The sequence below is a fragment of the Pholis gunnellus genome (assembly GCF_910591455.1).
Source record: "Pholis gunnellus genome assembly, chromosome: 17".
NCBI classification, from domain to species: Eukaryota; Metazoa; Chordata; class Actinopteri; order Perciformes; family Pholidae; genus Pholis; species Pholis gunnellus.
The window spans coordinates 19,144,061-19,158,042 of record NC_136544.1 but is presented as its reverse complement, the minus strand read 5'-3'; the positions used below and the strand labels follow the sequence as shown (position 1 = coordinate 19,158,042).

General features: G+C 47.5%; 2 protein-coding genes across 4 annotated transcripts in view; one reads left to right on the top strand and one right to left on the bottom strand.

The window, feature by feature from the left end:
• The window catches only part of epn2 (epsin 2), a 55,570-nt gene extending 44,337 nt beyond the window's left edge, over positions 1-11,233 (top strand). For 2 of the 3 annotated variants that reach the window (XM_079177560.1, XM_079177559.1), the window contains exons 3-10: positions 194-348; positions 3,952-4,064; positions 4,503-4,607; positions 4,939-5,065; positions 5,461-5,613; positions 5,981-6,073; positions 7,182-7,415; positions 7,768-11,233. In XM_079177560.1, coding sequence (XP_079033686.1) covers positions 194-348; positions 3,952-4,064; positions 4,503-4,607; positions 4,939-5,065; positions 5,461-5,613; positions 5,981-6,073; positions 7,182-7,415; positions 7,768-8,069 — 1,282 coding nt within the window. In that variant the 3' untranslated portion in view covers positions 8,070-11,233. The remainder of the gene's footprint in view (positions 1-193; positions 349-3,951; positions 4,065-4,502; positions 4,608-4,938; positions 5,066-5,460; positions 5,614-5,980; positions 6,074-7,181; positions 7,416-7,767) is intronic. The other variant, XM_079177561.1, reaches the window with a different exon arrangement.
• Positions 11,234-11,443: 210 nt separating this feature from the next.
• b9d1 (B9 protein domain 1) lies at positions 11,444-13,762 on the bottom strand. Its single transcript, XM_079177901.1, has 7 exons — positions 13,623-13,762; positions 13,469-13,537; positions 13,130-13,241; positions 12,819-12,915; positions 12,604-12,666; positions 12,088-12,155; positions 11,444-11,709 (listed from the first exon to the last, which is right to left on the bottom strand). Exons 1-7 carry the CDS (start codon positions 13,683-13,685, stop codon positions 11,555-11,557), a joined length of 627 nt encoding a protein of 208 aa, XP_079034027.1. The 5' UTR covers positions 13,686-13,762; the 3' UTR covers positions 11,444-11,554.
• Positions 13,763-13,982: the final 220 nt, after the last annotated feature.

The following is a 13,982-nucleotide window of genomic DNA, read 5'->3' as shown; positions in this document are numbered from 1 at the left end:
CTCAGGGTGTTTTTTTGAAATAGACTTCATCTCATTATTTTTCGTTCTAGGTCTCCGTAGACCAGTTGCCCTTTTTTTATTTTCAACCTCATGCTTATGTTGTGCTTTTGGACGTCACTCTAACGATGATAAGAATCGTGACTTGAGTCAAGATGACTGATCACATGCCGTTATATTTTCTCTGTCCTACCAGGTCTCAGGCGTTGAAGACCAAAGAGCGAATGGCCCAGGTGTCCACAGGGAGCAGTCAGATGGGCTTTGGCCGAGGCTCGTCTCAGCCAAACCTCTCCACCTCCTACAGCGAAGAGTACGGCAGGTCGGAGGGCTCACCCGCCTCCTACCACGGCTGTGAGTATTATCTTACTGTCCACATAGGCTACACACACACAGCTCATTGCATATATTTAAGCTCCATACGTGGTACAGAATATACTGTATTGTGTCCCAGTTGGTGTAACTTTGGCCTACATCCTGAAAAACCTGCCCCTCCCCCTGTTCTGTCTCTGGCTTGCAGTCCCGCAGTAGGGCTGCATTCCTCAGCGCACACACAGACACACACACACAGACACAGACAGACAGACAGACAGACAGACACACAGACAGACAGACAGACAGACAGAAGAGGAAGCAGAGTTCACCCCCCCACCCCCCTCCAGCTTCTATCATCCACATGACGGAGGAATCTGCTCCTCTTTTCAATGGTACGCTCGCTCCTCCAGAGTCACGGTGAGGGAGAGACGTGGACAGATGAAGAAGAGATCCATGACATGGAAACCAGACTGACCTTCCATTAATATACGAGGGAACAGATGACCTGTCTGTTCTTTGTTCATGAATGCTTATCAGTCTATTCAGCAGAAATAATGTGCGTTTGTAGAACATATCTTCACCAAGTGATAAGTCTTCACTCCCGTTTCTGTTCTCGGTGCTCATGTCTTCCAGCCCATTCAAACTAAATTAAAGTTCACGTGAAGGGAGGGAGGAGCTGAAAAGAAACAGAAATCCGGGTCAGGAAGTGGGGTAACGTGTCGAGGGATGGAGGAGAAGAATGGAGAAGTTTAAATGAAAGAGTGAACCTCGGCCTCTTATCCTTTTTATCCTCTGACCCCCCCCCCCAGTCCTTTGTGCACAGCAGGGTGTGTGTGTGTGTGTGTGTGCTTCAGCCTGCGTGGATCCTACGTGTTGCACGGAGTGTGTGTTCATCACATTCCTGCATGTGCGTTGTGTTTGTGGCTCAGAGGCGGGAGCTCCAGCTGCTGAGTCATCACTTGAGAAACCTGAAGGAGAGACGGGCCAATGGGAGCGAGGCGGGGGGGGCTCGCCGCTGTGGGATTTTTGGGATTCCAGTCGAACTCTTTTCCCAGTATTGTTGTCCGGACGGGGTGTGAAGGAACGGTGTTCACCTAGAATATCCCCCATCAGCCCCCACAGTATCTGATATGTGCTGGATCGAGGCCTCAAAGTGTCCTGATTCACTGCCATGTGATTACATTTAGTTATTTAAAACTTATATCTACCTTTTCATCACACACACACACACACACACCTCTGTGTCTATGTGCGTTGACAGACCCTGAACATATGCTACGGCTGTAGATCCCCGAGGTTAACGAGCGAGTAGTGAAATCAGCTTTTGCTCTTTTTCTTCTTTCTAGTTCAGTGATGCCATTTAGATCAGCATGAGTTGATTCAAGTTCATCGAATGTTCAGCAGTTCAGTTACTCCAAATGAACACTTTGTGTGTGTGTGTGTTTGGTCTAATCTGAGTGGAGTATGTTCTCCGTTGAGCACCAAAGTGTGAGTACAGGAGATGTGTTTAGTTCAGTCGTCTCCTCTTCCTGACGGTGCTTTCCTGCCCGAGGAGCTTCCCACAAAGGTCGGGAAAATGTACATTTTCACAGTTTAACACAACATGTCTTGAAAGTGTTTGAAGAATATGAGAAACCACATTTAAGAACCTGCCTTCCTCATCAGGTTTCACTTCATTCTTGTGTGTCTGGCTGACACTGTGGGATTTAACCCTCATAATCACCACATAACTCCAGCACAGCTGACACCAGTGCTCTTCTCCTAAACTCTCCGTTCAGAGCTTGAATTGTGTTCTCCACGTAGCAGCACAGTGATTTAAGATGAAAACACAAACAACTGGACCAAACAGCCGACTCACACGGGAGAAGAATGAACTTTTGAAATGCGTTTTTCTACGAGCAGGCAGAGTGTCTGTGAGGAATGCCAAGACATAATGATCATCCATATATGGTCCATTCCCACAGTGCTGGGCGACAAACTGCTGTGTTTTAGTTGGCTTTGAGTTCAGTTTATTTGTCTTTCTGACTCGCTTCTAAAAAGTGTTGTGCCGTGTGTTGTTGTGTTGGTTTTGACTTAGTGGAAAACTGTTGTACGAGCGCTCTTTAGCTTTGATATTGACAACTGTGTAAGAAAGACATCACTATGTCGTAGGGCTATTCTGTCCTAAGGAGAATACTCTTAAAACTGTAACGCATGATTATTATTTAATACATCCTGATAATTGACATCAATCATCTGAAGATATACATGTCGTAATAACAAGATGGCCACATCATCCATCCCTACTTTGTGTCAGAAATGAGTGACTAAATGGACCTTCTGCTGCTAAACGGTGCAGTAGTACACATTTGGTGCCTTGCGGTTTGATGTCACTAATACGATATGATTTCATCCTATTTTACAGCGTTACGTTGTCTCTGCGTAGGCTCCAGTACCACTGGGTTCACTCTCCATTTAGGGCAGACATGTAGCCGTCCCACCAGCTAACCAAACACACCTTCACCCCTTGTTCCTCCGGTCACTTTCCCCCGGAGACGCACAGTCTGGACACAGAGTTTTGGAGACATGGCAGATAAGTAGTGAGCAAGGAGTCAAGGAGGGAGGAGAGGAGGCCGACTCAGATCTGAGGCCGGAGCTGCAAGACAGAAGCAGTGAATTAAGTATTGAGAAATGCAGAAATGATGCTGGAACGCTGTTGCTTAATCATCACATAATAGACTCAGTATGCTGTTATTAAACCTGCATATCCCCCAAATGATGAAGTATTTAGTTGGCAGACATTTCGAGGAAGGCCGAACCTTTTTAACTGAAAAGGAAATGTTCCTTTTTACAAAGAATTTGTACCATTACCTCATCACGGAAACATCTGATTTGAAGTGACTCTGTATTGTTTGTAGAGAACTGCTGATGTGACGTGTGCTTCCTGAGAAGGCAGGAGGATGTTCGTCAAAGTTAATTGTGTCAAATAGTGAAACTAACCATGAGTGTTTCCCCGAGTCACATCTGTGTCACTGTTGTTGTTGTCTGTCTCTGCTGAATTTGTGTCTTTCTCTACCCGTTGGATGGAACGTTACACACGAGGTCAGCGTGGTGTGATGAGTATCTGAGTGAGTGTTTGGGAGCGTCCCCGTCGGCAGCGGGGCACGTCATGACTGGTCAGAGACGCAAAGAAATGTATATATGTGGGGCCGGCTAGAGAGAAACGCTCTGTTTATTATTTAAATAACAGAACCAGAACAACATTACGGTCTTTCCGAACTCAAAGACGCATGGTCACACTTAAAATTTCTCTCTTAATGAACCTCAACTGTTGGCTTCTGAGCGTCTTTCTCCTGAACAGATTGTGTGCGCCACGTGTGTTTTCTTCCCCTGCCACATGGCCCGGTCTAATCCAATAAGCTGAATGGACCTGTCGTCCCTTATAGGCTCACAGAAGGCCTCTAATCACACACACACACAACAAACACACACTCACTTTATTTTCTATACAGTTCAAATGTTTCCCACCAGAACTTGCTTTTGGAGTATTAACACATAGAATTTCCATCCCGAGGTTTTCGGCACAACTGTATTTCACACAGTGTGTGATGGAGTCTCGTGTGGCGGCGATGTTAACATGTGTTTCTGAATGTGTCTCGTCAGCCACGTCTCCCAACGCGGGCTCAGAACTGGAGCAGGCCAGACCCCAGACCAGCGGAGAGGAGGAGCTGCAGCTGCAGCTGGCTCTGGCCATGAGCCGAGAGGCCGCAGATCAGGTACGAACACCAACACACGAACACGCAGAAACGCGAACACGCAGGAACGCGAACACGCAGGAAAAGGAACACGAACGCGAACACGCAGAAACACCAACACGCAGGAAGAGGAACGCGAACACGCAGAAACACCAACACGAACACACAGTAAAGCGAACACGCAGGAGCAGGAACGCTAACACGCAGGAACAGGAACACAAACACGCAGGAACACGAACACGCAGAAACACCAACACGAACACGCAGAAACACCAACACGCGGACGCAGAAACACCAACACGCAGAAAAGCCAACACACGGACGCAGAAACACGCGCTAACACGCGCTAACACGGTCAGAGCGTGAAGCCGTGCCTGTCGTGATCTTTTGTGAGAATTTGCACGTGTTGCTTTATGCCAACTGTGCTCTGTGGGTGTGTGTGTGTGTGTGTGTGTTTAGGAGGACCGTATACGCAGAGGGGACGACCTGCGACTACAGATGGCCTTGGAGGAGAGTAAGAAAGGAGGTCCAGAATCAGCAAAACTGGCCAAGAAGAAGAGAGAGGTAAAAACACACAGGAACATGGAGACAGAGCAACTCAGTTGTTCCATTATCACGGTCTCTCCACATCCTCTATTTCTCTGCCTGAAACTGTCTGCTGCTTCATGAGCAGTAACGAAACTGGCAGCAGACGAGCTAGTTTACTCATCATTATTCTGGCCGAATAGCCGGCCGGCTGGAGTTTGAGGGCGCTCGGTGCTAAAGTGAAGAAGTACGGCTCATGTTGTAATGGCTCTCTCTCTATCCTAACTCGTCCCGTTCGTCTTCCTGTCTGCCTTCTTTGTTCTTCTTTCTGTCTCCCGTCTCTTGGTCACTCTCTCCGTCTCTTTTCTAGCCTCAGTCCTCTCTGATGGATCTGATGAACGTCCCAGAGCCTGGTGCCACTGCTGACCCCTGGGGTGCGGGGGCCAGAGCCGGGGCCGCCGCCGCCGCAACACCAGAGGACCCCTGGCAGTCTTACGGTATATACACACACACACACATGCACTCTGCACTGGGGATGATCACATGACATGACATCTAAACACTGATATTGGTCGTTGAGAAGTATTCGTGTGACGAGTCTCTGCTCTCCACCTGCAGCTCACAGGACTGTGACTCTTTGTTAAGTAGGAATGCTGCTCCACTGGCTCAGCGGCATTACTGCAGGGGAGGGGGGGGGGGAATGTTAGAGGGAGGAGGGAGTGAAGGAAAGGAGTGTGGAAGGACAGGTAGACGGAGAAAGGAGGGTGTGGATAGATGAGCAGTAGTTTTTAAACCACTTATCTTATTCTAGTCCCTCCTCCTCTTCTTCCTCTAATGTACCCTTACGTCTTGCATGCTTTGTCTGACCCCCCCACTGTGAACCTGTCCCCAGGGTCTGCACCTAAGCCAGCAGCCCCAGTGGACCCGTGGGGGGCCACTCCTTCTGTCCCGCCCATGAAGAGCAGTGATCCCTGGGCATCGAACTCCACTCCCGTCGCCGACCCCTGGAGCTCCGCAGCCACCCGCCCTAAGACTTCCAACCCAGGTGAGCGTCGCTTCAGTCACCAGGACATTCACGACATCCACCAGCCAGCTGGAACTCTGTTTGGCCACTTAGTTTGTCTGCGAATTAGGATTGTGAGTCTGAAAGATATTTGGAGATTTGTTAATTAAGTATTCATTGGCACTCTTTGAGTTCTGTCTAATAAACAGCTGACTCGTGTCTCGAACACTTGCAGTGTCAAAAAGCACATCTGCATGCTTTCACTTGCTTATTGTGGTTATTTTTCTCCATAAGTTTACCCAATTATCCATACTCATTCATACTTGTGTGTTGTGTTTCCATCTGTGTGTGTGTGTGTGTGTGTGTGTGTGTGTTTGTGTGTGTGATTGTGTGTGTTGTCCCCTTTCAGGTAGCTTTGACCTGTTCAATGCATCCAACGGTACGTCTAAAGAGGACTTCTCAGAGTTTGACAGCCTGCGCTCTTCCTCCTCTGTCCCCACTGGTACTCACCCTTGTCTTCGTCTCTCTAATGACACAGAGTCTGTGTTGTCGGTGTCTGAAATGATGCCGCCTGTCTGCAGATACATTATCTCTGCGGGGGCACAGACAGACACACACACACATGTCTTGTCTTTTTGTGTAAACATCACCAGGCCGGAGCAAAAATGCGATCAAATGTTGCCGTAATCGTATCAAATGGTGGAAAGAATCGCTGTTTGCTCCGGTCTGGTCTGGTCCTCCTCTCACTGTGGTGAAATGTGATGCAGCTTTTATGTTTTTGTGGCTAAATGCATTATTAGACCGGTGCCATCCACTTCATGGAATCCCTTTTTTTAGATCTGCTGTCATCTGAACCAACAACAGATACTCTAAAATACAACATCCACAACTCCATTCAGGTTGGTGTGAGAGGGTTCCAGTGAACGGTTTGGTTCTGGTCTTGAGTGTGTGTGTTGTTGTAACCACGTGGTCATGCTGTCTGTGGGTGTGGGAGGGTGACATTGGCATCTTAACTTTTTGCTCCAGCTCAACACACAAACGCCTCTGATACCGTCAAGGACAAGGTGAGAGGGAACACAAACACAATCCACACCACACGGTGTGAAGAGGACACGGACTCCAGTCGCTGTTTGAATCAGCTGCAATCTGCAGGATGTACGGGGCTTTCTCAGGCTCTGCTCTGCTATTCTGTTCTGAGGAGACAGTTTTCATCTTTGACATTTTCCTCTTGTGTATGTTGCTGCTGGCGTGCTCGTGTGTGTGAGTGCATTAATGAACGTCTCCACTGCTGTGAAGAAACAAACCTCACATGAAAGCATCTTCTCATCATTTTACTGCATCAACCCGGTTTAGTGTACAAGCCGGTGACGAGTGAGAGAGTTTACTCAAGGCAAGAATAGGAATAGTCCATTTGACCTCTTAGATTTCAAAATGTGAGTGTACTTAGTTTCATTATCACAAATATAAACAACCCTTTCTCATACCAGCCTTGAGTCAGAAGATAAACATTCTCTTCCTGATGCCTCAGCGTTGTGTTATCATGTTTTTGTTCCGCAAAGAGACGTTCAGTAACAGTTCTTCATCAACACAACTGCTGTCTGTTTTCCCAGGCGACGGGGGCGTGGCCTCCTCTATCCCCTCCCAGGCCAGTCTCGCCAGCAGCGGCAGCCTGGACCTCTTCGACCCGCTGCCCAGCTCCATGTCCATGTCCGGCATGACGAACCCGACCAGAAAGACTCCGGAGTCCTTCCTGGGTCCCAATGCGGCCCTGGTCAATCTGGACTCTCTGGTGACCAAACCAGCCCAGCCGCCGCCTGTCGTCAACCCGTTCTTAGCTTCAACAGGTGGGAGGAATAAGTTATTTTATGTTCACGTACAAACGGCACAACACACGGGTTAATCAGACTGAATAGACGGCAGATTGTGTGTAATTAGCCAGGAAGTGTAGTCGCTAAGCCGGGTAGACGTGGACGTGCAGGCGTGAACACGCCCAGCCACGTAGTTCAATGCTGAATCATTTACCCGGCCCCGTCTATACCGGTGAACACTGAGGGCAGAGGGATGAGTCATAGCTGAAGTCATAAAATGTCAGTATAGCAGCAGCAGCAGCAGCACGGTGTTTAAACTGTATGTTAGTGAGCAGTAACAAAGTACTCTGTGAGCTCAGTGACTTCAGCTGTCTTCCTTTTCGTTCAGGCGGCTCTGCTCCGGCTCCGGCAGCCCACGCCAACCCCTTCCAGGTGACCCAGCCAGCACCGCCCACCCTCAACCAGATGCGGGTCAGCCCCATGCCCTCCGGCTTCGGCCTGGTGGAGCCCGTCTCCTCGGTGCCGGCTCAGCCCGTCGCGGGTTTGGTCCGCTCGATGCCCGGAATGGGGATCGGAGGCGTTGGGATGAATACGATCCCGTCCTCCATGTCCATCCCACAGCCCCTGATGAGCATGCCACCCCAGGCCGGGGCGCAGCCCGGCGGAACCACCAACCCTTTCCTTTTGTGAGGGGGGGTGACGGGGGGACGACTTGCCCCAGAGTAACCCCTCCCTCCCTCCCTCCCTCTCTCTCTCTTTCACTTTGGCTCCTTAAGAAGCTTCAAAATGAACAAGGAGATGTCTTATCCCATTTATCCCTTCATAACCAACTCCCAGCCAGGTCGTAGTCCCAGCCTGACCCCCCCCCCCCACCTTAACACACTCCTTTACTCCTCCCTCCCTCGTCTCTTTGTCTCAGTGCTACAAGCTGCCTAGTCCCGTGTTCCATACTGATCTGACGATGATGTTGATGTCATCAGACTCAGAGTAGCCGTGGTGTTTACAGGTTTTTCCACAGAGGCGGGACAGGAGCCAGGAGCCAGGAGCCAGTCCCCCCCTCTTGTCCTCCTCTCGTGTTCACTCTCCTCCTCCTCCCTCACTCCTGCTCTTTTTATTCTTCTTCTGTGGTGGAGTGACGAGACAGTCCTGACCATACTAACGCCAGGATCTTATCTCTTCACTAGAGCTAATCTTTTATAAGCCCTGTCAGCCGGTGTGTGAGTGCGTGCGTGTGTGTCTGTGTCTGTCTATGTGTGCACATCTCAGTACTTTTACACTGTGTATATTCCAGTGGGTTTTACTTATACACACTGGAGTACGGATGAGCGATGGTCAGATGTGTTTGTACTCTGTCTGTGTGTGCGTGTGTCTGTGTGTCTGTGTGTGTGTGTGTGTGTGTGTGTTACTAAGCAGGGATTTTGCACAACTTTTTGTCTTTTTTTCCGTCTTCTGTCTGCGACTGTTGGGCTCACCGTTACACCTTAGCTAAGGGAGGGAGGCTCACACCACACACTGCCTCGTCTTTCGGTACCACTCAGTCACAACTCTCGTCTGGTCACTTCCTATCCCCCCCCCCCCCCCGACCCTCCACGTGAACTTTGACCTCCAGGGGTCACGGGACTAACAATGAACACTTGTCCTACGGGGGTTTGAAAAGATGCGTAACTGCAATTTTTTTTGTCTGTACGTGTGTGTGTGTGTGTGCGCTCACACGCAGGTGTACTGTTACTGCTCGGATACTAACAGCCACATGTTAATGTAACTGTCACTAAATCTCCCCCACTGTGTTTTAAAGAAAAAGACATGAGCTGTGATGGCATCAGTATTTTGCTATCTGAACATATGGATGCAGTGAGGCATCATGGGACAGTTTTTTTTTTTTTTCTTCTATTTTTAGTTTGTTTCTAGGATCAAAGGGAAGCAGGTGGGGCGTGTGTGTGTTTGTGTGTTTGCATGAGAGATACGTTTAGCTTCCAAGTGTACTTTTAATGAGCACGGTTTGTTTTCTTCCATTTCTCACTCAGCGAAGTGGAAACTTAGAAAAAATGTAGTTTCTGAAGATTTAAGTCAAAACTGGGGGGTAATGTAGCCTTAAGAGAGTGTGTGAGAGTGTGAGAGTGTGTGTGCGCGCAACCACATATCAAGGAGGGTTTTCCTGGTTTTAAAGAGCATGTCAGCCACTCGGCATCCTGAAGAGAGTTTACCTCCCGAGTGGATTTACTGCTAATCTACCCACAAGAACATCACCTGGTGGACGGACACACACACACACACACACACAGAGGGTTGTTCCAGGATGGGTCTATTGATAGCACAGGGAGTCCCGCAGCAAACAGCAGTGAGACGTGTAAACAGCAGTACATTTTTCTTGTTATTTTCTCGTTGGATGTAAATCCATAGCCGAGCCTTTCAGAGTTTTTGGAGCCGTGTATCATCTTCATTCTCTTTTGTCTGTTTTCTGTCATTGTAGTTGTTTTGTTCACCCTATGGGTAGGCGATGTAACTCTTCTCTTAGAAGCACAACTGTTACCAAAGTCCTAGCGACTGTGATTTCTGAGGGTTTGAACAGTAGGGTCACACTTCACTGATGTTTTATTTTTCTGTTTATGGATCCATTGTTATAACATTTTATATTTCAGAGCTATTTTACAGTTTGTTCAGGAGTTTGTGTAAGAAAGTGTTACTGTTGGCTGAATATCGGCACATTTACCGACAGCGAGCCGAGCGTCTCCGTGTCTTCTATTGGTTGGTGAAATCTATCTGATGAATTGCGACACTTCTCCTCTTTAGGTCACTTGTTCTCCTTCTCTCCGGTTCTGTTGATATCACTGCCAGTGTTATTACTGTGGAAGGTGTTTTTGTTTCTGTGGTGGGAGTTGGCGCCCCCTCCTGGTCTGCTGTGGTATGATAGCGACACCGCAGGACCCTTTTGGTGTATCCACTGAACACAGACCGTCATTTCTCTCAGGCAAAAGGAGGGGCAGCCCCACCCGTGTGTATGCTTTTTAAAGAGGACGAGGATGCTGAAGGGTGGTGGTGGTGACTTCTATGCTTGGGGGTCCTGAATGAATGCATGTGACACTTCCTTGCAGACCAGCAAACGTTTTTAATCTCGACTAAATATATGCAAAAATTGGGAGTTGAAAAAGTAAAAAAAAAAAAACATGAGAAGACTTGATGTGTTTTGCTAATAAAGTCTTGTTTATTGAAATGCTCCTATGATATTCTAGCTGAGACGTGTCACTCTCACCGGCCTTGATTTCACTGCGGCCTGACCTTTTAAACGTTACTGCAGCGGTTGTGAAATAGGTCGTTATGGATGCAATGAAACAACAACAAAAAGAGAACTTTCCTGTCTTTTTAAACAAGTTCAGCACTCCTGAGAACGGTCGGACGTCACTGCGGTGGAACACTTTGTCTCTCGGTCCCCGGCAGCAGTTTCACAGTCGTGGCTCTGGTGCAGTGAACATGCGGGCTGTGTAGCGAGCTCCTCTGTGTGTTACTATGTATTCACTATGCTTTTATCAAGAGGAGTAACTGACTGTCTTTATATGCATAAACAGCCTCCTTTAACCTTTTCCATGTCTGTCTATTTACCCTTCACATAGTACTGGGAGCAGGCTGCTTTTTTGTTTTTTTTTATCGGATACGTGCTCAACCTGTTGGCATTATAACTGTATAATATAATTTATCATTTGTACTATTGTAACATACTGTTCCTCTGTATACCTTATTATTCTGTGTAATGGGTTTTTGTAGGAAAAGTCACCGTGGTATTTTAACGGCATCTAAACAACCGAGCGCAGCGGGATGAGGACGACTGTAGCTGCAAAAATAAAATGTGTATCACTTCAGCTCCGTCACTCCAGTGTCTGCGTCGTGTATTCCTTTGAAGCACATGTCCAGACAATGTACAAGGCTCAGTGCATTCAAACACGAACACGTCAGAGGTAGTGTATTTATTTAAAAAAGTACAAAATCAGAAAATACATCAAAAGAAATATTCAAATACACTTATTATGGCTAAAAACAAACCTTTAAAGGACTCACTGTGTGTGTTCTGATTGGTCAGAGCTGCCCCTCGGACCAGAGTCATTTAACGTGTAACATGAGTATCGGTGGAGGCTAAACATCCCAAAATGCACCACTTATTTGTCTCTTAGTCTCTCGTGTTATTACACGTTGTGCGGTTCTTCTGTCGACCAGCCAGATGTGGCGGACGGTGTGTTGGTGGGACTCGACGGTCCGGTGTCGTAGCCCAGCTTCTTCATGTCTTTAGTGATGATGTGGAAGGAGACGGTGACGAAGCCCTGGGAACGAACCCGCGTCACTGCAACACACCAAGAAAGTAGGGCAAGTTCATGTTTATTTTAACTACGTGAAAAGATAGAAACAATTTGAACCTGATGTGCTGTAAGTACTATCTTTGTAGCGTAAATATACTTTACATTATCATATATACATCCACAGCTATTTATTAGAGCAGGTCTGCTTTCAGACCACCACTACAGGTATTTATGTTGTACTGGTCCAAATTAGCTTAAAAGTAACCCATCGTCTTTTGAGTGACTCATTTTAAAAATGTCTGCTTCAAGGAGCACGTTCAAACATGTGTTTCTCCGAGGAGCCGAGATCTCCTGTGGAACTTGTAAGTCACTGTCAACAATGTAAAAATAATAAATACAGACGAGAGAAATGCACAACAAACCTTCTCTGCCTTCACCCTGGGCCACCACTTTAGGGTCTGTGTACTCAGGCCGCCGCCCCAACAGCCAGCTACACGAGAGAGAGAGAGAAGTATTAGTCCTATAGTGTTAATGTATGTGTGAGTACAACTAGGAAGAGTGCATGAGCCAGAGAGCGCCACCCACATCAACTTGTAACACTTTCACTGATCAAATACAACATCTGCATCTAAATTGGAAATCCAAAGGTCCAGATGTGCACCTTTGCCTCTAATAGCAGTCTATTGGTGGGAGTTGAAAGGAGCCGTGAATACCTTTTTGTGTGTGTGTGTCTCAAAACACTGATAACCGCAGTGGGAATACAACACACACTAATGTGGATAAGACTATATCCTGAGTAAGACTCTGTAAATATTTGCTAATGCTCAGATACCGGCTGCTTCCTCCCAGCAGGCACAACTCATCAGCTGCAGCGCCACAGCGGCTGTGATGGAAACAAGGAAAGTGAACACAAACACAAAACGGTCCACTCATCGTACCTCGTGAATTTCTGAAGTCTCCACGTGGGCTCTGGGACAAACATGGGGACGGTCCGCCTGTGTCTGAGAAATAAAATGACAGGTTCTTCTCAAAACGGACAGTAGACAAGTTCCAGCCACTTTAATGCAAAACTAGTCCGACTGAAATATGTGTCTTGGGTCTGCGTCCGTTAAAAAAAAAGAAGATAAAGATAAGTGGTGCAGGTAATACTGACTGTCCAGGTGTGAAGGGGATGTGTGTTGCTCCATAGCCTCTGACCACGTCGTTGCCAAACACATCTGGACCGTACACACTCACCACCAGCTGAGGCCCTGGGGAATAAAAGAGAAGTCATATATTCAGAGCGTAATCTATACATAATATGATATCTAAAGGTCCCTCATTGTGAATAAAGGAGACAGCTTCCAAACAGCCTTGTGTGTGTGTGTGTGTGTGTGTGTGTGTGTGTGTGTGTGTGTGTGTGTGTGTGTGTGTGTGTGTGTGTGTGTGTGTGTGTGTGTGTGTGTGTGTGTGTGTGTGTCTCACATCCAGAGGGGTTCGTGCTCTTAAACGTTGTCTCCAGTGGGAAGTTCCATATTAACTTGTGTGAAGACTGACTGCCTTTACATGTGATTTGAGTGATGCCTTCCTCCAACCCCTGCAGAGAAACAGTCACAGTAAACAGCAGAAGGATGATAACCAGACATGAAGTTATGAAGTATAATTCAGAGATAATACGTAGTTTGTTGCTCTGCAGAGGAGCTTCTACATGAGTTTAATACACTAACCAGCGGTATGTAGAGAAGTTAAAGTAGACTTTAAACTTGAGAATACTTCAGTGACTCTGAACATAATCATTCCTGATATAAAGAAGCCTCTACTCACCGAGGTGGGAGCCCAGTCGTGTCCGTAGACAAAACAATATTTGCAGTACAAGTTGTCGTACTCTGGAAACTGAAACAAAAAACAATGCCTTTATATGGTTGGAATTAGCTGCTATGCTAGGCTAAATTAGCTGCTAGGCTAGGCTAACACTCACGTTTGCTCCCTCAATCTGTCCGTTAACCGTTAGAAGAAACACGGACGGGTTGCTCGTAGCCATCGCGGCTTCTGTCGGCAACCTGGAGATTTAAGTTGTCAAATTGAAGCCAGTTTAGAAGAATCCTGACAGCAAACAACCCAAACCCTATCTGTTGCTAGGGCGACGGCTGCTGCTCCCTACGGCTCCCTGCGAGGCTCATGTCGAACGGAAAGCGCCGAAGCGGTTAGCGAAGTAATCCGCAAGATGGCAACAGTGTAGCAAGTAACCACAACCCACGCTGTTCAGGGTTCAATCGTACCTGAAGCAAATGATGCCTCCACCTGGACCGGAAGCTAACGTCCACACGGTGTTCATCAT